The 24,858-nt window shown below is 42.0% G+C and overlaps 1 protein-coding gene across 3 annotated transcripts in view; it reads left to right on the forward strand.

Moving 5' to 3' along the window:
- Positions 1-24,858, forward strand: part of pard3ba (par-3 family cell polarity regulator beta a) — a 144,607-nt gene that overhangs the window by 6,699 nt on the left and 113,050 nt on the right. For 2 of the 3 annotated variants that reach the window (XM_052058705.1, XM_052058704.1), the window contains exons 2-3: positions 6,372-6,470; positions 23,889-24,063. In XM_052058705.1, the coding sequence (XP_051914665.1) occupies positions 6,372-6,470; positions 23,889-24,063 (274 nt within the window). Of the gene's footprint in view, positions 1-1,025; positions 1,174-6,371; positions 6,471-23,888; positions 24,064-24,858 lie in introns of those variants that run through there. The other variant, XM_052058706.1, reaches the window with a different exon arrangement.

Raw genomic sequence — 24,858 nt, forward strand, 5'->3', positions numbered from 1 at the left:
AGAGCTGGGCTGAGACTCTTTCGAAGTTTTGATTTCCTCCCAAGCTAACAAAGCCACAAACTCGCAACAGCGCACTTGCTATGAGCACGGTACGCTTTAGTCTTCTTTGCAATACCGTGATTTCATGTGAGGAATTGAGTTTTTTCCTCTTGCTGCATCTTGGTCTAGCGGCAACATGTTCACGACACACTCGGTGTTGAATAACTTCAGATTTGTTCTAGTCAACGCTAAGTTGATATAGCTGAGTTGACGTTGAGCAGTTCTCAAACTTTTCTTCAATGATGTGCCCCCTGTGACATCTTTTTTCAGCCAACTATCCCCGAATCAGTGCAAATCATATTTGGTTAAAAAGATAAATAAAACAATAATAATAAAAATGAGAGATTCAACCCTGTCATGCACCCTGTAACCTGATAATATGATGAGCTACCCACTGTAGTAACCCTGAAAGGGTTAAAACTGTGTGCTCTGCCATTGGCAAATTATTAAACTTTGTAACTTAATTCATAGTGGTATCTACAATGATTTGGAAATTAAAAGGTAGAACTAAAAAAAAAGGTGCGGGAAAGAATTGATGAACTTATTTACACATACAGATTTGTGACATAAATGTTATTATCAACATAAAATGTCCTCCTCTGGAATCATATTACAGATCTGTTCTGAAAGATAAGTCATTAACCTCACTTAAAATGACAGCGGAACCCCCCCCCCCCCCCCCCTCCAAACTGAGGATCTTTTGTCATTCTTGATGGCAAGGAGGCACCTGCTGTGCTCAAGCTTTAAAAAAATTTTTTTTTTCATTGGTGCTTTTGAAACATATTTTAAAATCTCACGTGCCAACTGAAGTGCCTTCAGCCTGCCTTCTGCCTATCGATTGCTGTCCCGAACATGCACACCCCATCCCTCGACTCATTCATCCAATCACCCACCCCAAGGAATTTTCTTGTTTATTTGTGGATGTAATGTTTGCATACAGTGAAATATGAAGCGGGATTTCACGGCTGTCACACAGTGTATGTTAGCACCTGTTGTTGGTGAAGGTCTGAGACTCAGGCAGTTGACAACAGACCAGTTACGTGTTTGTACATGCGGGAGTACAGGAAGAGCCGCTGTCCACGATGTCATTGTCTCTCTGATGATTGATGTTATTCGAAGCAAGAAACATCACAGGTACCAGCATGTTTTAAATTTGTACACAGTATTTACATATTTGAGACAAAGACTACAACAGTACACTTATTTACTTAAATCTTTCAATTTAAAACCGTATGCAGTTATGAACCTTAATCAACATTGCCTTCTGAGAGAGGCGAAGAGGCTCGTGTTGTTGCCATAGAAGAAGGCTCTCACTAGACTCGTACAGGCTTGAGGTTCACTCTGAGACTCTTTTGCTCGAGGCGCTGACAGTGCCGCTGAGGTTCTTAAATTGGAGAAACCAGCTTCATTCTGCCACTGTTAAAGCAATGTCTTTCTGTTGATGATGCCATCTCTGACGAGCAGGCTTCCACGCTCCCACACAGCTGAGACGTATTGCTTCGGCGGTGGCAAGGTATTGCATAGAGCGCGGCTTAATATCAGAAAAGGTTATCGTGAGCACAACACGAAGATATACGGTATGTGAGACAGTCAACAGACTACCGATGATGCACTCGTTCTCCCATTGGTCGATATCGCGCCGGGAACCGTTCACGCGCCTTAAGTTGGGATGTCCAAAGCCTCTGAATCACGTCAGCGCTTTGTTCGGCATGCAAGCAAACCCGCTCTCTTGCGCATCAACATGAGACAACGCGTCATTCCGCCACATGGCTGCCGATCACGGTTATGTCATTTTCATAAATGTTTTCAAATTAATTTGCAACAAAAAAGATGCGGAACACTGAAACCACAAAACTGGAAGTGCGAAATGGTGAGGGATCACTGTCTTGTCTGTGTTAAGCGACTGATGTATCGATTTAAGTCAGCGAGCAATTGGCAACTAGCGTTAGGACCTTTGCGGATGAGCACTTGGTGCCGTGCGGCTTCCACGATGGATTGCTAGCCAAAATGGTCTTCCTTCTTGTTCTTGTGGATTCTGTGAGGGTGGGGTCTGTAGATAATAACCCCAGCCCCAACCGTCTGAAGTGACAGATTTCAGAAAGTGGCTAAACAATGCGACTGTAGGTTGCCGCTGAACACTTTTTTTCCGTGCTACCCTGTTTAATTAGCAGGAAATAGAATAGAAACATTTTCTTTCAAGGTGCAATAACTAGCATTCTTACATTGTTTCAGTCTGTAACTGTCATAGAAAGTGGAGTTGCACAACCAGCTACCATGTAAACCAAACACCGGTTCTGGGTCATTGTTCATACCATCCGCAGACAGCTTGCCAAAATGTTTGCAGCTCATTCACATTATTAGAATACTGGTGCCGACTACTCCTGTTTTCGTAAATCACTATTGCTCGATTTGTTGATGGTGAACATAGTGTAGTGAGAGTGTTACTGCCCAACCTGTGGGAAAAGAAACCTGCACCTGTTAACTTTCATGCGGGATGTCTTTAGCTGCGTGGGAACTTGTTTATACTGCAGATATCGTGGGAATCCAAATAGTTGAGGTCTTGAACCCCATCCCATGGAAAATCTGCTGGAATTTGAAATGAGACGGTTATGGCAAGCGAACCATCCACCATTGCCTTTCAGGTCATTCCATGCCAAGTGGATTTTGGTTTTCATGACTATGAATGTCACTCACTATTGGGTATATCTTCACAAAACAGCTATTGTTGGAAAAGGAATTCAACAAGGAATCTGCATTCATTTCGAAAATTGGTGCATATTTGAATGTGATGTTTTCATTTTGACCTTGAAATTGACAATGTGGCTCACATGACCATGACACACTTTTTCATGAAATGTAATCTCTCTGCGCCCTAGCCTTCTAAATGACTGCAGATTCCATGTTGAATTTCCTTTCCAACAATCACGCTCTTATGAAGATTGCCCCAGTTGCCCGCAGCTATTAAAGGTTTCAGAGGCAGGCGGCCACTCCCCTTTTTTTCAAACATATTAAAATTCGGTGGACCGCAAGTCAGATTGAACTAAAAGTTGAGATTCAGTGTTGTGCCTGCAGCTAGTTTCATTAAAATCGAAATCTGCTTGGTTAAATTTTTCAGATTTTTGTGAGTGGTGATTTGGCATGGAATGACCCTAGACCGCTCATCAGGTTCACGGAGCTAAATCCTATTCCAGCTGACTGTGGGCGAATGTCAGACTACATCCTGGACTGCTCACTAGTCAGTCACAATAGCAGACAAACCCTAAACACGAGTGAATTCACCTCATTGCTGGTGAGGAGGAAGACTGTAGACTGAAGACTGTTTCTGTAGCACGTTTGCAGCAATCATAACAGCAGCAAGTACGAAATGCAATTGTCCTGAAGGCGTTGAAGAATTTTGAGCATGCACGACCGGTTTAAAGTGAAATTCTTGGTTGACTTTGAAGAAACCACTGGCTTTGTTAATTGTGATGAGCCATTTGTATTTGACTACATTTAGTAATTTTGCAAATCGATCATAATTGTATTTGTATGGTTTATTTTAAGGTAGCCATTACTGTGCGTTAGAGGTGATCTGATTGATTCAAGTATCCACTATCCAAATCCTTTTATTTCTCATGTTATAAGAAGAACTCTAGCCACAGAGGGTGATTGACGACGAGGAACGTCAGATGAGCGTTCTCTTAAACCCCTCCATTAATTTGTCAGTCTCTCTTTGAAGCGTCATGGCGTGATACCATTTCATCATGAGGTGCTTGGCAGGAGGATGGCGTCGGACTACCTAGTTGCCCAAATAAGACTGTTGCGAATCAGCAAACGGGCAATCGGCTGCTTTCTTGGCGGAAAATCATGCCTGACATTTCTTTTTGTGCCATTGCTGCATGCGAGCTCCAAAGTTGCGCTTGCTCAATCCCAAGTGCACGCCTGAGACAAATGAGTGGCACAAGAATGTCACCCGCCAGGTTTGACCGGTTTGTCCTGTGATGTGCTCATGCTTTGCCCTGATGTTGTTGCCGCACATGCAGGTTACCATGTGCTGCTGTACTGGGGTGGCCGCAACACAATCGGCACAATTTGAATAATCCACTAGAGTGCAACCAAAACAAAACAAAACATTTTTTGTGTCATTCAAAATGGAACATTCTTTCCGAATGCAGAGTGTAAGTCTAGGATCTCATTTCATTGTGCTGTTGTACCTCATAAAATGTCGAGTTTGCGCAGAAATCAATCATAAAATAAATCGTTAATGAGGTTGAAGAAAATGCATTTGTCAGTGCATTTGCACATTGCTTAGAGGTTTTTAAAAAATGTATGTAAACAGGAAAAGCATTGTAGCCTGCTTGGCGTCTCATCCCTTACAGGGTGTGTATGTTTTGAACAAGGATTGTGATAATGAAACAAGCTCGGAATTTGACCGCTGGCACTCCACCCACAAAACTGAAGAACTGGATTTTTTTCCTTTTCTGTACAGCTCTTGTTGTGCTTCAAAAAAAGTGGCCCTCAAACGTTTTACAATTAACTTCCACCGAAAAATTCTTTACTTTTCAAGTACCACGATCATGGCCAGCATTAAAATACAGTCGTTCAGTAGGTCTAAGAGTTCATTAAAAAATAAAGAAAAGAAATAATAATAATAAGTGATTTATTATTGATAGCCTTTTCAGCAGTTTGCATAGTTTCCTTCATAGTGCACTGAAATCAAGCCTCTCACACTAATTATTGACATCACTTATTGTTTGATAAATAAATTGGACACAATACATTCTTCCAGACTTAATAAATTGCTATTTACAGGACGTGTGTGTTTATTTATCCACTAATCAATCTTCCGTAATGCTGCTTCTATTCCTCTCTGGGTTATCAGTAAACTTGCTCGCCGCTCTGCGAGGCTGGATGCACGCACGCATGTATGCACACACACACACACACACACACACACACACACACACACACACACACACACACACACAAGCAGCACTGCGAGTTTTCTGCTGTTAAAATTGCATAAAGGGCAGTCAACGACTGTGGCTATGAGGCCAGGAACCGCTGAAATATCCTTATGCTGTTCTATTCGCAAAAGTTTTCTCTCTTCATATTTTTAGAACTGGAAGTAAAAAATTCCAAGAATTTTCAAAGTTGGAAACTTTCCAAGGAAATATTTCTTTCTATTTATTAACTATTATTTATTTATTTGTTATACGGAGGGAGAGATTCTCTTTCAGGTAACATTTTCAATGTGACTGATATGGGGTGCATTTTCATTCATTTTTGAATGGGTTGGGTCCGTGGAATGAGTAATTAAGTGAACTCTTCAATGAACTAATTATTCAATAGAATGTTCGACACCTGATGAAGGTCTACATAGCGATACATCTGTTTAACTGTCCTTTTTTTAACTGAATTGTTTTGCATCGATGTCAAGAAAAAATATGTTTGCAGTTTTGCCTATTGTTTGCACAATTCCTTAAGAAATCTTTGGTTAAAAACAAAAAAAATCCAAAAAACAATGTTGTGTACACATTACACATACAGTACATTTGACAATAACGTTTTATCCAATCCAATAAGCTGCTTCTCTCAATGTTCAATTCCCTAGAACACAGGGTCAAAGTCAAGATCTGGCCCACCACATCATTTCATGTGGCCGCAAAATTAAATCAAGCATGTCAACTTCCAGGATGTCTGAACCAACATTTCAAATTGTCATATGTAATCCATAATAATGTGGAAATATTGCAAGCCTTTTCTTGTGTCCAACCCTCTTATTACATTCACGTAAACAATGTTCAAGCAAGTCATTATTCTTGACTTCTGATTCCAAAACGAGGTATGCATCAATTAGTTGTGTGCTGTGTATGTAATGCGTGGAGGTGATTAAACATTTATATGGTTTCACAAAATTCACAGTCATAATGGCCCTCCAAGGGAAGCCGTAACTACAATATGGCCCGCGACAAAAACGAGTTTGACACCCCTGCCCTATAAGAACGTCAGATACCGTTTCCATTGCAACAAGCTCATATTATGTGCAAGGGTCCGTTGACAACTGGATTTAAATTTCCCAAATTCAATTCTTTCGTGAACCATGAGTGTTAGTTTGAGAATCGCTGCTTTAAAACATCAGGTTAATGAACACACTGACTACCAGTGATATCTGTGGCCTTCAATTTTGTTTGTCGCAATCATGTCATTTCATCGTGCACATTTCCTGACACCTCAACCCTTTTGAAATGTAATACTCTTTTGTACTTTTTTGAAATGTAATGGAGCCACATGCAAGATGTAAACATTGTCAATAATTTTGGAAGCTAACTACTTCATGCTTCTATGTGCAGCATGGGAGTGCCATTAAAACCCTTCACCTGGAGTACACAGATGGAGGCATCCTGGATATGGATGACCTGCTGACGGACCTAGTGGATGATAAGGACAAGGTAAGCCAAGGAAGAGCTCTTTCTTGCTCTCAAGTGAGCAAAGAGAAGCCATTTTCTCGCTCAAGTTTGCTTCATTTTGATGTCTTAGCCAGCCAGGATGATTGTCACTGGCACAGCAAAACGTGAAGCCATCTGACAGTCTCTCGCTTCGTTTGTTTTAAAGACTGAAGGTGCGGCAATGGCGCTTCAGCTTTGTGATTAAGCTGTCACGTAAATGTGCACAAAAACAGATTTACAAACATCCTTTCGTGTTACGACAAAACAAAAATCCTAGATTGAATTGCTATGAAATGACATTGTCTCATGTGTGATGTAGAATTTCTCCCATTAAAAAAAAAAAAGAGTATTGTGATGATACATGTAGGGCTGAAAGTTTGCCAAAACAGCTTCAGTAAAACAAAGTGCGGAAGTGTCTGCAGAGGTGGGAAAGGCGCTTTTTCAATCACTCAGAACAGAGGCGTCTTTTTCTGGCCGCATAGTAATAATATGGGCATCATGTTTGTGACTCGCAGGTTTTAATGATTCCATTCCCAGGCTGTGTCTCCCAATGTCACAGCTCAGTTCTTTTACTAACAAGTCACACTGGCGTGAGCTAACTTCCCTTTGCTGCAGTTCTTTTGGGCAATTACAGGCTTCGCCAGAAACCTCTGCTGTTGAGGAACTGTCCTATTTACCTTGTTCAGGTTCCACCCGATTCTTGAAACAACTTCCCCACTTTCATCTCCACTCTAATTTTATTCTCTTGCTTTGCTGCTGATAAAAAGATGGCGAGGCAGCGATCCTCGCCATGTGCCAATCATCTGACTTTTCTCATCTTGAGGCTTCCAGACACTTTTAGCACGCTCAGATTAATGAGCTGTGCCTGGTTCTTCTGATTAGCCTGGCTTTCTTTTGTTTTTTTGTCTTTTATTACCTTGCCACAGCAGACAGATTCTGTCTTTCGTGGGTTTTTTTGTTCCATTATTGTGGCCAACGGCATCATGCCATCAATCAAGCCGCAGTGGACGCATTGTGAAGGCGCGCCCCAGCACAGCATGGGCCCTGTATTAGCCCCGGATGCTAATGAGATACAACGGCTGGCTGTTTGCGGATGAATGCATGCATGTGCGCAAGCACACACCCATGAGCAGCCTGAACCGGGTCGCTCCGTCGATTGCCAGTGAAAACAGACCACTGGGCAGCACACACACACACACACACACACACACACACACACACACACACACACACACACACACACACACACACACACACACACTGTCATTAGCTTCTCAACCACCAGCTTCATAAATGTGATTTTCTATCTACTACTGTAAGTCACAACAATATGTAGTATGCTTTTCACCCATACTAGACAAACCCATACTATGTTTATCCCCCCTGCCCTCCACGCTTTGAACCCTACGGCTTTTAATGTAAGGCATTGTATTTGAGTTTTTATTGACAACCTTTAAGACGTCAATAGATTTTACCATGGTCTAGTCACAACTTGAAACACATGAAATAACGAAGTACGTCACAGTCGACAAATGAAATTGTCGAGAGTCCACCCGCGTACTGAATATTTATCAGTCATTTGCTGCAGTTGGAGTGTGCGCGCACCGGGCTGCCTGAAATGTAGGAGTCTGGAGGCATAGCTGGATGTGTAGGAGCGAATATAGAGGATATAGCAGACAGTAAAGTGAGAAATAAACATCTTGAGTTGACTTTAATGGGGCACAAATGCCATTAAATACAGCCAACTCCGCAGTACGACAGCCGATTCTGTGTCGTTTGTTTGGCGACCCATTCCTACCTCTCGGAACTGATGACGGGGGGGGGGACGGCTAGCCACAGAAGGTAGCATTTCTTGCCTTGGAACGACATTCCCTGCGTTTCCCAAACATGTAACAAACTTTCCAATTCCAAACATGTAACAAACATTCCAAAGGTCTGCACTTCCATGGACTTAGATGCACTCCTGCCTGATGAAATCCGTTGGCAAATTGGCCTCATGGTGACAACAAGAGCAACTGAGAAAGGTTCTGAGACACCACTGTGTAACTAGATGCATTTGGCACTATTTGGGGTGGGGTGGGGGAGTTGCGGGGGGGAGTGTCTACTGGTGCTTAAGGTAAAGAAATGATTTTTTAAAAATCCCAACTGTGTGGACCTCTTCTCCTTGCAAGTATCCCATGTTGTAATGTGGAGATCCGCGGCTACTAATTCGAAGTGGCTAATCTATCTAGAAATGTGTTTTCATTACTAAATTTAGCTGCTGGGGCTTTTAATCAGGTGCACTGTTTGGTCAAGAAATGACTGTATGTGAAGTGTTGGGAAAGATCATTTCCTATGCCAATGACTTTAAAGTTCAGTTCACAAATTTTTTTTTAATTAACTTACTTAGTCCATAGATAATATAAAAAAGTGAATGAAGTTCATTGTTCCAAAATTGAACTTGATCATAGTTATTAAGCTATCTAATTAATTCATGCTTTCTTTTAATATTTTACAATAAGCCATTATCCTCTAAATACTGGCATTTCCTCATTGTTGCCACCCATTCAGTTCACACTAGTAGACGGCTGCAAGTTTCACCCTACAATCTCATGAGGAAAAACTTGCTCCTTGAATGCTTTTTTTAATGAAGAATTCAGGACTGCAATCTTTAATGGACAAGCACAAATAGAATCTAAGGTCCAGGCTGAGGTAAGGAAAAGAGCTTTCACAAAAAGTAAATCCCCCTTTTATCTTCAGGCTACCGTGAAACACACATTCCTACAACTTCCTTTGAAATCGCACACCCTGAAATTGAAAGGGAAAAGGTTGTCTAATGTCAATCACGGACCAACAAACGGTCACCAACCTGTACAGATTTCGCGAGTGAGTTAGCAGCCGCAGGTTCTTTTTCCCCCTTCAAGCTACGGAGTGCTGGCATGCTCTGTGGCATGGGTTGCCAAATAAGGTTTTTATCCCCCAACATATGGACGCTAGTTTATCGTGTGTTTAGCTGAAGATTAACAAAAGCTTGCGGAAAAAAGGACTTGTCATTCAAAAGCCATTTGGAACGGTCAGAGTGAATGCCTTTGCAAAAACATTCACCAGTCAGAAATACACAACGTTAAGTTCATGTTCGCCCAAAACACAAAAAAATACACACTTTACGAGTCCAGTAAAGATTGCAAAGGCAGAGTGCAGAATGCTTCATGATGAGAGGAAAAAAGAAAAGAACAATCCCAGAGTTTGACAGAAATCTCTGACACACGGTAATATTAGTGTTGACGCATCAGCTAATCATTAAACCTAAATGGAGGAAGCCATTGCCGTCAAAGAAAATGCTGCCGCTTTGATGTTGACAAAAGATTGTGCCAGACTAGTTGTTTCCCAACCTTGAATTGAGCCAAGACACATTCTTTACATGACAATAATCTCACAGCACACCACGAAACCAAAATTTACCCATAAAATCCTCATTCCAAGAACGAAGTGTAGTGACAGTGGCATCATACTGAGTGACTGCTTTGCTACCGTATGGTCTGAATGCCTTCTCCTCAATTAAATAATTAATTCCAGGTTTCTCAACTAAATTTGCAATGTGACTTCAGACCATCTGTCTGCCAATTGAAGCTTATTTTAAAATGCCCCAGGACGGCGACACAAGTGAATAAATAACTGATTGGATTCATAAATGGAGAGCCCTGACCTCAACCTGTTTGGGATCCTATGTCATGTCCTCAAGAGACATTCCAAAAATATTGGTGAACTGAATGTGACGTGCGGAGCAGAATTTGGGCCCAGGAGCAGACAAGACACATAAGTGGCAAAATATAGATGCAAGAGGTACAAACCAAAATAACCCAACACGTGGTCAATGGTACCAACAAAGCAACAAAAAGGAACAGGGCTGTACGTGGCAGTGGTAGAGTATCCGCCCAAGAGTCATGGGAGCAACATTTGACTGAGCAACCAGAGTATAAATCAGAAGTGTCAAATTCATTTTTGTCCCGGGCCATTTCGAAGTTACATCTTCTCTCGGCGCAAAACTACGAACGCGTTTTATCGTCTCATCGCATTATTATTTGTCCACAACAAATTAATGGATTATTAGATTTGAAATCAGTCAACTATAATAGTTTGTTGAATTATTGTTCAAGTGAGTGTAAACTGTAACAAAATTATTGCAGAATCTCAACGTTATTTACTGCACATGAAAATGTGACTTTTCGGTACAGATTTTAGCAAGGATCATGGAAGTTGATGCACATGATTTGCTTTTGCGGGCCACATAGAGTAAAATGACAAGGCGGGCCGGATCTGGCCCTGGGCCTTGAGTTTTGACACCTGTGGCATAAATACTGAAATTCACTGGTTCATGACAAACTCTGAGACAAAATAAAGGTCCTTAGCAACTGACAACATACAGGACCCAAACACAGTCACAATGCATGCCGGAGACACCGTTTTATGGACTAAAAATGCTGCCATAGTGAGAATAAAAGCCACACACAGCCACTTGCTAAGTGTGCCCAACTTGAATACATTGATTTTTCCACAGTGTTTTCATGTTGTTTTCATTCTTTATGGCAAAAATGCCACAGTGTGTTGTGTATGGTTGTACAGTACCAATAGTTTTGGGAGAAGCGCTACATGCGCATTGCATCTGTAAGAATGTGATTGTAAATGTTGTCATCGAAGGTACATCTTTGAGTGCTACCCAAAGATTCGTCAGAAGCATGAACAACTGCTTGGTTCTGGACGAAAGCGGAGGCTTTTTGCTCTGCTCCTATTTTGCCCCCTTCCTCCTTTTCCCTGCATACTGCTGACTTGGTAATGTGCTGTCCCATATCTTAAACTAGCCTTTTGCTTATTTTTCTTCCAAGAAACAATCATGGTCAGTTGGAGCTGGGCTGCACTATGGATAAAATAAAAGTTGATGAAAAGAGCAGGCAGTGGAGAGCCTTCTTGCGCCTCTGGGACATTTGCTGCTGGGTACACCTTAGATCCTTGGCAGAACAAGAGAATTCTGTGCCTGTAAATACTGTCTTTAGAGGATGTGGAAGACATCTACATTATTGGTCTTCTGACAGCAGATTTCCTGCTATTTGGAGTTTCCTGATCTATCGCAAAATTCAGCTGATTGGAGCAGCTTCATTTGGATGGAAATAAGCTGACCCTTACTGCCTTATCCCCATCTACAGGAGCTTGGGACGTGCCAGCGAAGGATCTTGAGCTGGTGTGCGAGCCTGAGCAGTTCAGACTAGACATAGTCGGGCTCGCCTCCACTCATAGCTTGGACTCTGGTACCAGTCTTCTTGGAGAAGGGTTGGACTCTATTCCATTCTGAAGTTGGCCACAGTGAAACGTGCCGAGAAGGTGTGGGCACATTAGTTATTGCCCCCAGATTTTTACCTGTATATTGGGGTTCACTGCGGTGGACAAGAGCTTCTCTCCACCATAGGGTGATGGAACGGGTGAGTACACTTTTTTGGAGTTCTATGGTTAGCGAAGGTGGGGTTGAGAGTGGTCCTGGTGGGTTCCCATTGTTCTGCTGAGGGACTAGACTGGTACCCCACCAGTTTTGTCAGAACACAGTCCTGCCTATTACATGCCCTTTAAATACAAGTAGGTGACAACAAGGCAGCTCTTAACTTGTGGTAATCCGACAGAGAAAAACTTTGTGTGAGTAAATAAGATGTGATCACTGTTAAGCCTTTGATGCTCCATGGCACCTCCGACTCACCAACCCCCCTTGCTCCTTTAAAATCGTCACGGTGAGCAGCATTTAATTGACATGTGAATAGTGGCTCAGTAAATCGGCGTGTGGCTCAAGTGCGCTAATTAGAAAACGTCAGGCGCATGCCAGCCCAATCATCATCTATACACTCTTTGCATGCTAATTGCGATCCATACATCTTTACGTGTGAAGATGTTCAACACCTTGTCATTCTGACATGTTGGCATATTAATTTGGACTGTGGCTTGTCACGAAAGCAAATCATCTTTAGTACGTGTCGATGTGTAGACCGTGCCCCCCCACCCCCGTTTTCTTAAATTTAATAAGTCTTCTAGCTCTTCGTAATTTCTTTGAATCCGCACAACAAAACCTCCTCCCCTACCATTGGGCTGTTTTGTGTGCTGCTTAGCTTTTCATTCTAAGCAGGCTTTGCCTCTGAATTTTAGTGCAGTGAACATGGTCTACTGCGCTAGCTTACGACTTTGACTGATGGAGCCCCTCCAATGTGATTTGTCGGCTCAACAAAGCAAAAGAGTGGAATGGGGGCCTCTTTGTGTTCTTGCCGCATCAGTGTGTTGTGACTAACGGAAGCGGAGTGGGGTCACCGCAACGTCAGATCTTGTCCCTCGGTGCGCCCTCCTGCCACAGTTACTCCAGTGTTATTCTGTCCGTACCACATCACCCATTAGCTGCTAGGCCTGCGGGATCGCGGTTATGAGGGCGCGGTGGGAGTGCAAGGTCAGGGGCTCCCTTTTGAAAGGCACATGCACCCAGTCTTTGAAGGAAAGAATAGATGAATTAGCTTAGTGAGTGGACTGACTGACATCACTTTGTGTGTTTGCTGAAAGTCTGTTGTGCTAATAACTGCAATCAGCTGAGCGTCACACTCTGGGTGTGGGGGACACCTTCACTGCGGCGGTGGGGATGATGCATCCATGTAAACATGAATGCGGCTCATTTAGGCAAAATGTTGAACGGATTCCCTGGTGCGACTGCACGGCTAAACCCACATCTGCGTCCCGTGTGGGAACATCACCATTGCATGAGCACGTCTCGTTATGTTATTATTCTATTTTCCTTCCTCTCAACACTCATCTTCAAACTGATTAGCCTAATGAATTGAGCTCCACTGTCGCTAATGTGTCTGAACAGGCAACTTGAATTATCCGGTCAATGTTGAACATGGGAGTGCCGCATGAAAACGAGGAATGTTGTTTTAATGCCGTGACAAAGATGCTTAGACCTAACCAAAATAGTGCTTGCGCTTGACATAAATGAGAAAAGAAATTACAATATTGCCATTTACATTGTCCTTCAAGAAACACAGGACTCTAAATTATTTATCCTTCTTTTTGTTAGGCTGTGTGTATAACTGCATACATCAATAGCATCTGGTTCCCTGATGAAATGTTGAAGCCGAATAAGTGTCAAACTCATGACATACGTGTTACACTACCATATTGGGCATTTTTGACGGCTTCACCTAATCACTTTGACATCTTCCGGGTTGTACACTATTACTGTTCATTTTGGCCTTGTCAAGTACTGCCTTAATTTTCCTAACCATCTCAGGTTTCTCACAGATGAAAAACAAAGAGATTTGTGGCATCAGTAGCTGGCGAATGCAATCAGCCTCACGGTCCATGAAAGAGGTGCACCATTCCATTACAGTTGCACGGACCGTGACTGATTGTCACCAAAATCTATGTGGATATGGACATAGTCATCGTCTGAAAATATTAGAAAGAAACTACCCATATTTTGGATTATATTAATGAAATCCAATGAAATGACGCTTTTATGGCCATGCAATGTTAATGTGATCCAAAATATTGTGAATTTTGTAATGGAACGGTCCGCCTGCCTCTTCCAAGATTCACCAGCTACTGACACCCTAAAATCCATGTTGTCGTTTTCACTTAAAAGAACATATGAAACCTAGGATGGCTACGAGTAATTCAGATGTTAGGGCAATACTCGATGACGCCAAGAAACCAGAAAGCTAAAAAAAGTGTTTCAGTAAATCAGATGCCATTGACATTTGCACTTCTATTATTCATATACACTGCCCAATAGAATGAAGAAAAATGAATTAGGAGTCTTGTTTTCTTTGAAGAATCAGATAATCTCGCACATGGGGCAGACGACGTATACAGTAGAAGTGATTGACGCACATCAGAACTGTTTGAAATGATGAAAAAAATTAATGTCTCCATGTAAAGTATAGTCTTTTGTGAGGTGCATCTGTTAAAAATTTCCTCACCACTAAGAAAGTCTTTCCCAATTTCCACTCTATATTACGGTGTCAATAGTGACAGTTTATCGCATTTGCCAATTTTCTATTTTTCTGTCGTGTATAATATCTAGGTCATCTGCTCATTTTTGCACAGTGCTTAAACAGCAGAGAGGTTTAATTTGCTTCAGCGGATGGGTCTGTCAGCAGCATCAAAGCAATGTTATGTTCGATGTTGATGTTCACTCTTCGATGTGCAACTGCTGGCATCTCTTCAAACGACAGCCAAGGCAAGCATGTAAAAGTCGATGTGGTGACACCTCTGCATTAAATTCCTTTCTTAAGGAGTCCCTCACAACAGCCTTGACAAGCTTGATTAAGTATCTATTTCTGCATTTCACATCACGTTGCGTGTGTGTGTGTGTGTGTGTGTGTGTGTGTGTGTGTGTGTGTGTGTGTGTGTGTGTGTGTGTGTGTGTGTGTGTGTGTGTGTGTGTGTGTGTGTGTGTGTGTGTGTGTGTGTGTGTGTGTGTGTGTGCGTGTGTGCGCTATCCTATCAGGTAATCCTCCACATCTGGTACTGTGAAGTGTAGATTTAGGCTGCAGCAGAAGCAGGATTAACCACATTCTCACCAGTAATGCATCCAGTTTTCTACTGCGACTAGTACTACTACTACTACCAAAAAACCCCAAAACAAAAAAAAAAAAAAACAAAAAAAAACATGCCAACAGGACGTATAGTAATGTGTTTTTAAATTGTTATTTAAATTAACAATCTTTTAGTGTGACAACTAGCAAATTTAACTATTCACATTTTCTGGAGCGTGACAATATGGCTTTGTTTTTCATTTGTGTGCAATGTACGACATTTGCATTTTTAATATCAAGATAAATTCAGAAATATCAATATGTAATACAGGTACAGTACTATAATACTGTACGTATGTGCTTTTCTTGTTTCAAATTTGATACATATGTTGCGCGTTTTTGCATTACGATAGCTTCATATTTTTGTAACACTAAAAGATATCGCCCAATTTCCGTGTTCCTTCCAACTGGCTTCTAGTAGATAAAAGTTAGAATGCGCTCGGAAAAGGTAAACCACTTTGATATGCTCAAAAGGAGGAAAATAAGTCATCATAATGGAACGTGGCGACCGCAGAGTTTCCATTGTCATTCATTGGACTGTACCGATAATGCATCATCATCATTGTCATCTTGATTGTGCAATTTTGAACTTCTCTTCATTACAGTACTGTAAAAACTGCAATTGTTGGCGTGTTCTCCTGCTAAAGTGGGGGTTTCCTGTAACCGTTTTTTTTCAAGGGTACAGCAACATTGTAAGAACCTATTAATGCAGGCAATTCTTTTAAAAAAAGTATGTGGACGTGACTGATGGTATTTCAAAGTTTGTGGGAGTGTGAGGTTCCTATTTTACCTCCTGGATTGTCACTCCTCATGTGATGTCATTAACATTAAGTTTTTCAATCTTTTCCACTGACTTCAGTCAGAAGTGAATTTGACCATATGTGGCCTCTTGAGATGTTGCACCGTGCAAGTCCTTCTTTAAACGTTTTAGCAGATTCTCTCACCTGAGAGTTGTGTGTTACACTCTCTCTGATTGTCATGTAGATGCTTAAAAAAAAGCTCCTTTTTTGGGGGGGGGGGGTGTAAATGTTTTATTTAAGTGTGTAGCCACGTACACGTATGTGCCAGAGAGATGATTGGGTTACCGTTTGCTGTCAGGAGCCAGCATACACCTTCTGAATTATGCATCGTTCCTTCAAAGAAAGAATGAAGGCTGCGGAAGGGGGCATTTGTGAGATGGATGACAACGGCACAAAAGCAAAGTCTCTCAATAGACTGGTACCTCACACACAAACTCAGAGGCACGCACGCACACACCGCAGCCTCGAAGAAAAATGAGCTGATTAGTACGAGGCAATGAGAAAAGGAAGTGAGTGTGATTTTTAGGCTGTCTGTGCATGCGTGTGCACAACTGATATTGACTTTTACTCACATGTAGAACTGTTTGGCTAAAGCAAGGTGGCACTGTTCATCCTTTTTGCAGTGCAATGTGTTTCAATCTACCTATTTTCCTTTTAACGGTCTTTATTGTGCATATCGAGATGGAACGTAAACTCGATATGTCCCAGTCCCACCCGTAAGAAGTGAAACTGCAAGATTAATCACTTATATTTCTCCCACATACTTTTAAACATGTCAACTTGTTAAAACATGCATGTACTCATTAAACACATCTTAAATTGCTCCTTAGCCACCTGTTCTCTCTTTTGTCACAATGGGGAAGTAATAATAAGACACTCGCTTGCTTTGAGCTGTTTGTCGCTGCCGGTTGAATTTGACTCAAAAAAAGACACTTTAACAAAAAAGAAAGAAGCATTTATCCAGTCTAGTTAAACACCAAACTGTTCAACCAAAGCATACAGCAGACAGCAGTGCAGACAAATAATGCGTACAACAAAACGCTCAGGCGTATCTTCTCTCTGCTCCATGAGAACACTGCATAATAAAACGGCAAGACGTGCCAATGCAAAACACTGAAGGGGCGACCGCTTCTGCTAGCCGTTATCCTGAATCTTTTCCAGTAGCCCTCAGTGCTTCCTTGGATATTGCGGCAAAGTGATACGACACTGAAGGCATGTTAACTCGAAATTCTAAATCCGAACTTGCCCGTGTATTGTAAAAACGCATGAAAGAGGATCGCTGAAAAACCGACGGTAGAGCTTGGGCGTGAACATAGCAATGATTCAATGGGGCTTCATTTTGTGTGTGCGTGTACGTGAGTGTGTGTTTGGGTGCAGGTGGGCAAGGTGGGGGGTTTCTCTCCTGGCTGTATGGCATTGCATACAATTAATTTTAGCGATTGATTGAATACTGTACATTATTAATGATGCACCACCATTCCCTCTCTGAGTTGTAGCATGTTATCAATGTCTACTGTTTTTAACGTCAGCATCTCGGAAAGCAAATGGTGCACGCAGAACAGTGTCAGCAATCAAAATCCCGCGATGCCTTTGTTTTAATGACAACATTTAATGTTGCGACAGGAGTGAAGTTGCTGTTCACCAGGACTGTTTTTTTTTTCTTCTGAGATGATTTTATATTCTCCAGCGACTGCCTTTCTGTTATAGTGCAAGCCGTTTTCTTCACAGATGAATGGACAACACCGGTTTGGCCACATCTTGATGTGTATTAAAAAATAAAATAAAATAAAATATATATATATATATATATATATATATATATATTATATATGAATTCTTTTGATGTCTTAATACTAATATGTAATATATTTTCCCTATCCAGGTTGTTAGCTCACCCTGAAATTTCCAAACCTGACATGGGAAATTGGCAGATTTGGTTTCCAGTAGCCATTTTGGGTGAATTTCTGGGCTTGCGCTCAGGAAATTTCCCAAATGAGCCAAATTGGAAGCAGATCTTTCAGACAGATGGGCGATGCTTAACTGCAAAACTTTTGTGCATCCGCACATCTAATTGTGGGCGGACCTTGATGTCAAATTTTGATCATTCTGAACATGTACCATGAAGTTTTGGGGGCAAATGCCTGTCATCGCTATTTACAAGTTTTTAATTGTTTTTGCCTTTGTCGTCGTTGGCAAATTGTTTATATTATTCTGGGTCAGTCAATGTTAACAGACTGTTGGGGTCCCTCTACATAAGTGGTCCCCCAACTTTTTCCTGTGAGGGCCAAATAACTTTTCGCCTCTCTGATGGGGGCGCCGGGGTCAGTTTGTAACAGCAAAAGTGTGACTGCAAGAGTACCTAGACGTAAAAATGTATTGTTTCCCAGAAACCCACACAAAATCAAATAACTTTTTTTGATACACTCGCGGTACGAGTCTTAAGACGTCTTTCTTCTCGGGACACGCCACCTCTGCGACAGCATTCATGCATTTCTTGACAAACTCTCCTTACCGCTGCTTGCTATCAGTTGAGCAAACCGAAAGCTAGCCCGAACAGATGGCTGGTTCAGCTGAGCTTGGCGTACAAATGTATTTTGCTGAGCTAACGTTCCTCTTTTTAGCGTTGACCGTTTGTCTGCTCTCATTTGCCCATGCAAAAAATCGTACTTGTTGCTGTGACAGGATTGATAGAGTCTCTGCAGATTGTATTCTTTGAATACCGCCACCGACAGATGAGACAGACAATCTTTTCCTTGCATTGAAAAAAAAAAATTTCTCCATTTTGGGTTAAATTTTTTTTTTCTCTTATCTCACCTTTTCGCAATGATTACGTTCTCTTTGAGAGGGACGGGTTTAGGATTTTTATTTTTCTGGGGTTGCCAGATAACGGCACAGACCGCAGAAGGATGGAACAAATGTCACGTAATACTGTATGTGTTTATGAAATTGTTACTAGCTAATAGTTAATCATGAAAATCTATATATATATATATTGCGCGTCGTCCCGCACGCGGTCTGTCCTTCCGTCTGTCCCTTTTCAAAACGTACCTACTTCACCGCGCCGCTGTGCGCCGCCACTGCGCCGCTCAGGCAGTGGCTCACTACGATCGCGCGGGCATCTTGGCGAAAAAATGTTGTCTACCCACAAGCATTGCAATGAAATTGTTAGTTATTTAGTAGAGCTAAACATCTCTTTATTTTCGCGATAAGCAATGAAGATGAACAAAAAGTTGAACCAAGCAACAACACTTTTGTGGGCCGAAGGCCCACCTTACCAGCCTTCCGCAGGAACTAGTCGATGAGCCGCCCGGAGGGCGGCGAACCACCACCTTACCAGCCTTCCGCAGGAACTAGCTGATGAGCCGCCCGGAGGGCGGCGAACCAGCTAGTAGTTCATAACTAAGGAACATTTTATTGCAAAAGCCATATTTTATGATAAAATACAAATATACATAGATGAAAAATAAATGAAAAAATGGTATTGCTCAGGGGGGCCGGACCAAATGTGGTAGTTTGGTGACCTCTGCTCTACATCTTGATGTGTAGTGAAGTGCTTTAGAATTGAGAGGGATGCAAGAGCAGGGCAACGTCCGGTGAGATCAAACCTGCTTGCCTTAATTCTCCTTTCGGCGTGTTTTGTCACATGCAAACTTCACAGTCATCCATTCGGTCATGAAACAATCACATGCACAGTCCCTCCATCTGGGGTGGTGATGCATATCTGGAAGAGGCATTGTCGACCTGCTAGCGCCTCCGGTCCGTACTGAGAAACAGGCCTGGGAGGGTTACGAAAATGTATTCCAATACAGTTACTATTTACTTGTTGAAAAATGTCGGTCGTAGTGTAATCCATGTATCATGTACGTTGATTATTTTGAATTATTTTTGAATTACTCCAGTACCAAACACGTGAATGAAGACATTTTTGCTCTTATGAATCAATATGAATGGTTTTGGGATGCTGGAATGAAGCCGTAGCTCTCAGGATTCAGATTCAAAGCCTCAGAACTGGTACTCAGACGTGCGAACCACTTGGTCACGGTGCTACAAGAAGTATGGATGGCTGGATTGATTGAGTGAAGGCCATATGAAATAATTGCTTCTTTGCATGAGGTAAGATGTAAGGCTTTGTTCTTACAAATAGTGGTAATAAAACGGACAAATTAAACTCATGAAGTCCTTTGCAATGGTAACTTAAACCCATACTCTCTGCTCCCATCACACACACACACACACACACACACACACACACACACACACACACACACACACACACACAGTGTAAGTTTGATATGATGACAGGGACAAGTTTTGTTGTAATTCTTGCTATCGTGGTATTTAAATAGTAAATCTGTGGGTGGTGTGTGACAGGAACATAACACATCACTGACGTTGGCGGGGCAGCGGGCTACCAGCTAGTCGTACGTAGCAGTCGGGATTGCAGCTCCCGCATTTCCGTAAATATTATTTAAAGTAATTCTGTCCTTTGGTGAGTGCACCACATCCAGTTCCCAAATAAACAACTGCGCCCGTTGCGCCTGTCTGTGTGCATGAAAATTCTAATTCTGCAAAAAAAGCCCCATTTTTAATAAACATACCTATAATCTGATTGTTTTTTCCCTCTCAAACTGTAAGGGAAAACAGTTACATTTATTTGTATCCCGAATAAATAACGCCAGTACACTTACTCTATTCCATTTCTCCCCAACCCCGCCAAGTTCACAAGTGCCACTAAAATACGATGATTCCAATTTCAATTCTCTGCTCTTTTATCAATTCCACTCCTCTGGTGTTAGCTTTAAAAAAATTGAAATGAATGAAAATAGAAATTCACCTTTCCACACACTGAAAGACGTTTCTCAAAACAATCAATAGTAGGCTAAGCTCATCCCTGCGACTTTGTACGTGTGCACGCTGGTGTGTTCATTCGCACGTATAGCACTCAGCCGCTGGGGCATCATCTTTGATTGATGCAGTCAGGGAGCTCAGGGGGAAAGAGACGGCCGCTGGGGATGGAGGGAGATAAGGAGGGAAAGAGGAAAGCTGATAAAGGAGAAAGAAAGAGCCGCAAATGCATTCATCAAGCGGCACAATCAGATTGTTTTGCTGGTGTCAAGTCTTTTTTTTTTCCTCATCCTCTCCTCGGCAACTGCTAGTCCCCTCGATTCCTCTCTCCACTGCACACTTGTGCACGTGCGCACATGCCCATGCATGCGCATGCAGGGTATCACGCTGATATTAAATCATGGGAGGTTGAGGTGAGAGACGACATCATGGTGTGATATAAAATGTTTGCCACACTGCCCTAGTCAGTGCGAATAGTTTACACACACCCACATACACACACAAAGACACACAACTCTTTCTTTGCTAACTCACATCCTTCCTTTCTGTACTCTAGTTCCAGTGTTCCATTGCAGTTTTTGCTTTTTTAATCTGTGGTTATCTTTTATGCCTTATATTTCAAATGAGACCACCTCCACACACCCATTAACCAGAGTAAGTCAGCAGGTGTTGCTCCACCGTTGATATAAAAAGCCTTCTCATTTGCTCCATTGGAAGCCAGGTCGCTGTTGCAATTCGAATGTTTTTTTTGTCCTGTCCTTCCTCGATCCTATTCGTCTCCTGTGCTTATTGTGTCTCATTGTGCCGGCCATGTCATTGTGATAGAGAAATCTATGAACAAAATTGTATCATGTTTAAAGTTTCGGTTAATTTGGGCATGTCTGGACATGCTCAGCGCAGAGGTGTCGGCCGTTTGGGCGGAGGTCCTTTTCTTGAGTAATCACGTCAAAGGAAGGGGGGCGAACAGATGGAAGAAGGCTAGATTCAATCACAGAGTGGGAATAAACAAATTGGGAGCAAAGAGTTAGTTGTTGAATACCAAAAGATGGTTTGGGAACAGCTGTCACGCCCAAGTAGACATCAGCAAAGTCTGTGACTTGTGTATTTGGGCAGATCAGATCACTACCGAGGGGCCGGACCGGGGGGCGCGGTATGCAAATCACCGGGGCAGGGTCTTTATTGTATTTTGCAATAAAAGTTCGAAACGGCGGAGAGGGAGCAGAGTGTGTATCATCGGAGCAACTATCGTCGTTTGCTGTCAGAGAGCCCACCGATATTGAAGACAATTTTCCTGTGTGCCGAGTCATTTCTTTAACTTTGTCCGAAAAAATCTCTGACACATTGCGTATGACGGGTTCTTATTTTCGTGCCTTATCTCATGGGACTGTCAATTTCACACACGCACGACCTCAAGTCAAATATCACTGATCTTGAAGCAATCTCGCAGTTACTGCCAAGTACATTGTAATGTGTATGATAAAAGCCCGTGGGGAAAAAGAACCTGTCGTCGTCATCTCGTATGAAATCTGACATTTTGGATGTGGCTCATGTACTTTGTAATAAGAGCGTTGAGGCTACATTTTAAGCAACTGAAACGATGCACGGGAGATGAAGAATTGGCATGCTGCGTGATACATTTTCTTATCAAGTAAAAGGCCATGACCAATTTACGAGTAGAACATGCAGTCTATCTTGACATTTATATTCTCAAAATCCTTCGTTATGACTCACTCGCTCTCTTTTTCTTTCTGTCTCTCTCTCGTTCTCGCACTGGCAAACTTAGTGATGTGTTTGGGAACTCGCAAACAGGAGCGCTCAACGTACCAGACGTTGACATTTTTGCCACCACCCCTCAAAGGCAGCACAACAATAAAACCCAGTAAACCCAGTTCATTACAATAAACCACATTACACTGTTTAAAAACAAAACAAAAACATATCTTCATCTTAATCTTTAAGGTTTTTATTTTTGTATCCGATGAATATCTCATTTTGATTTAATAACTATGGTATTAGCGAAGCAAAGCAACATTTTTAGACAAATAAAAGTGAATTAAAAACATATAAAAAACTAATGCAGGTGTTCATTTCAGTTTTCTTTCACACAGTGCCTTTCATAACTTTACTCATCTGATTTGAATATCTTCTCTTACTTAAAACAAATATTTGATACCTGAAAATAGTGAATTATGTTGACAAGTATTTGTCTTTGCATTTTTAGATAGTTTCATAGTATTCATCATGTAATTATGCATAGTATATACTTTTGGATTCCATTTTAAAATGCGCTTAACATTTAAAGCTAAAAATGTTCGTGCCAAACTTGCCTCAGTTTCAAGTTGCTCCATCATTATTAAAATGTAGAAAAATGCTTGTACAGAGCGACTAAATATGTTATGTGTAGAAAATAATCCTACTTGTCTTTATTTTTTATTTGCACATACCTTAAAGAATTGAAGCAGTAAGCGAATGAGGGATTATGGCAACTGCCGGTGCGGTATGCTGCGATTTACATATGATCCAATTAGTCAACAAATCGCGACTACTGTCGGTGACTGGTCCACTAGCAAAATAGTCGTTTGTAATAGCCCAAGTCAAAAAGCACATAGGCTAATAAAAATACATTTCCGGGTTTTATGTGAGCGAGACACAGCTGGCTAAGCCACATGGACGCAATAAAAGGAGGACACACATTGTGTTTTGCAGCACGATTTAACAATGTTTCTAGTTTCATATGTACCTGTCATTGAAAAAGTGAAGCTTGTGGTAAAAATGGAAGCAAACCGTATGTAATGCACTGGGCACATTGAAGGTAAATGGGAGTGCGCCCCACCTTTCGTTACATCCACACTTTCCTCTATATTGTCACCAACGTTCTGTTTCTGAAGCAATCTGTGTCTTCCTTGACTGAAGCGCTACCCCTTTATAGATTGAAAAAGTGTTACAGTGCTACATATTCTTTGGAAACCTCCAAAAATCTATACCGGCTCGCGCAGTTCAAGTTGCAGGGCGTCCATGTGTGAAATGGTGCTATGTGCAACGGGAATGGCCAACTGTCATGTTTTGCGATTGTCTGGTCCAAATGAGGTTTGGAAACATCACGCAGTATGCAATGGCCCTGAGACTGAAAGCTTACAATTCAAAACTTGGCACTCAAATGGACACTTTGTCTTTTCCAGCTGGTGGCGCTGTTTGAAGTGCAGCGTGGGATGGCAGACAGCCCCAGGGAGAGCATCTCGAATGGCGATTCCAGTGATGCACCCAGTCCAGAGCCCCTGAGATACTATTCAAACACGCAGCTCCAGGAGCCAATCAGAGGAGAGATCGAAGTTAACGAGGCCGTTCTCAAAGCCAGTAAGTCACAGAGTGTTCAGCTTGATTCAAATTCACACAATTTTGTTGATTTCCATGTGGTGATTCAAGGTACATACCTAAAATTCCAGTTTGCTGAATCAATCCATATCTATATCATAACTCAATTAATAAAAAGTTGAGAAAAATATCAACAAAGTGACTGCTTGCCTGCCGCGAAAAGAGCTTTCTTCACCTCCAAATCCAAAGTCCACGTGTGTGTGACATCCTCCATCTCTTAGCTGGCCATATAGACACTTGTACATCTGTCCTCACACTCTCACAAGCTGCCCCCAGTCTGCTGTCATATCAGCCGCGTGTTACCCACTCTGCTATTCAGCCTGTACCACCTGCCGTCCAGCTAACCACCCGGCTTCTTGAGCCCGGACCCAACTCCATCTCATTTCTCTTTGCCCTCCCAATCTCTGCACGACCTCAATTCCTAACTAGATTATGACTCCAGCCTGTTGGCTGAGCATGAATAGATTAATTACAGCCACCCCCCACCTCCCACCCCCCAACTTCCACCTTCCCCCTTCCTCCTCTCATCCAACACTCTTGCTGCACCATCCTGCTCTCCAGCCCCAATGAACCCCGACTAACTTAGTTATGCTGTGACTCTGTGTAAAAGAAAGGCATCATGCCATAAGCAATTCAAGAAGAAATGAGAAACAAAGTGATTCAAACATATCAGTCTAGAAAAGGTTAAAAAGCCATTTCTAATCCATCTCTGTCTGTCATGCACATGATTGACCTCAAACAGGTTGTTGAGTTTTAATCCATGAAATGTGGTGGTGT

The sequence above is a fragment of the Hippocampus zosterae genome, chromosome 2 (genome assembly GCF_025434085.1).
Source record: "Hippocampus zosterae strain Florida chromosome 2, ASM2543408v3, whole genome shotgun sequence".
In the NCBI taxonomy this organism is placed as follows: Eukaryota; Metazoa; Chordata; class Actinopteri; order Syngnathiformes; family Syngnathidae; genus Hippocampus; species Hippocampus zosterae.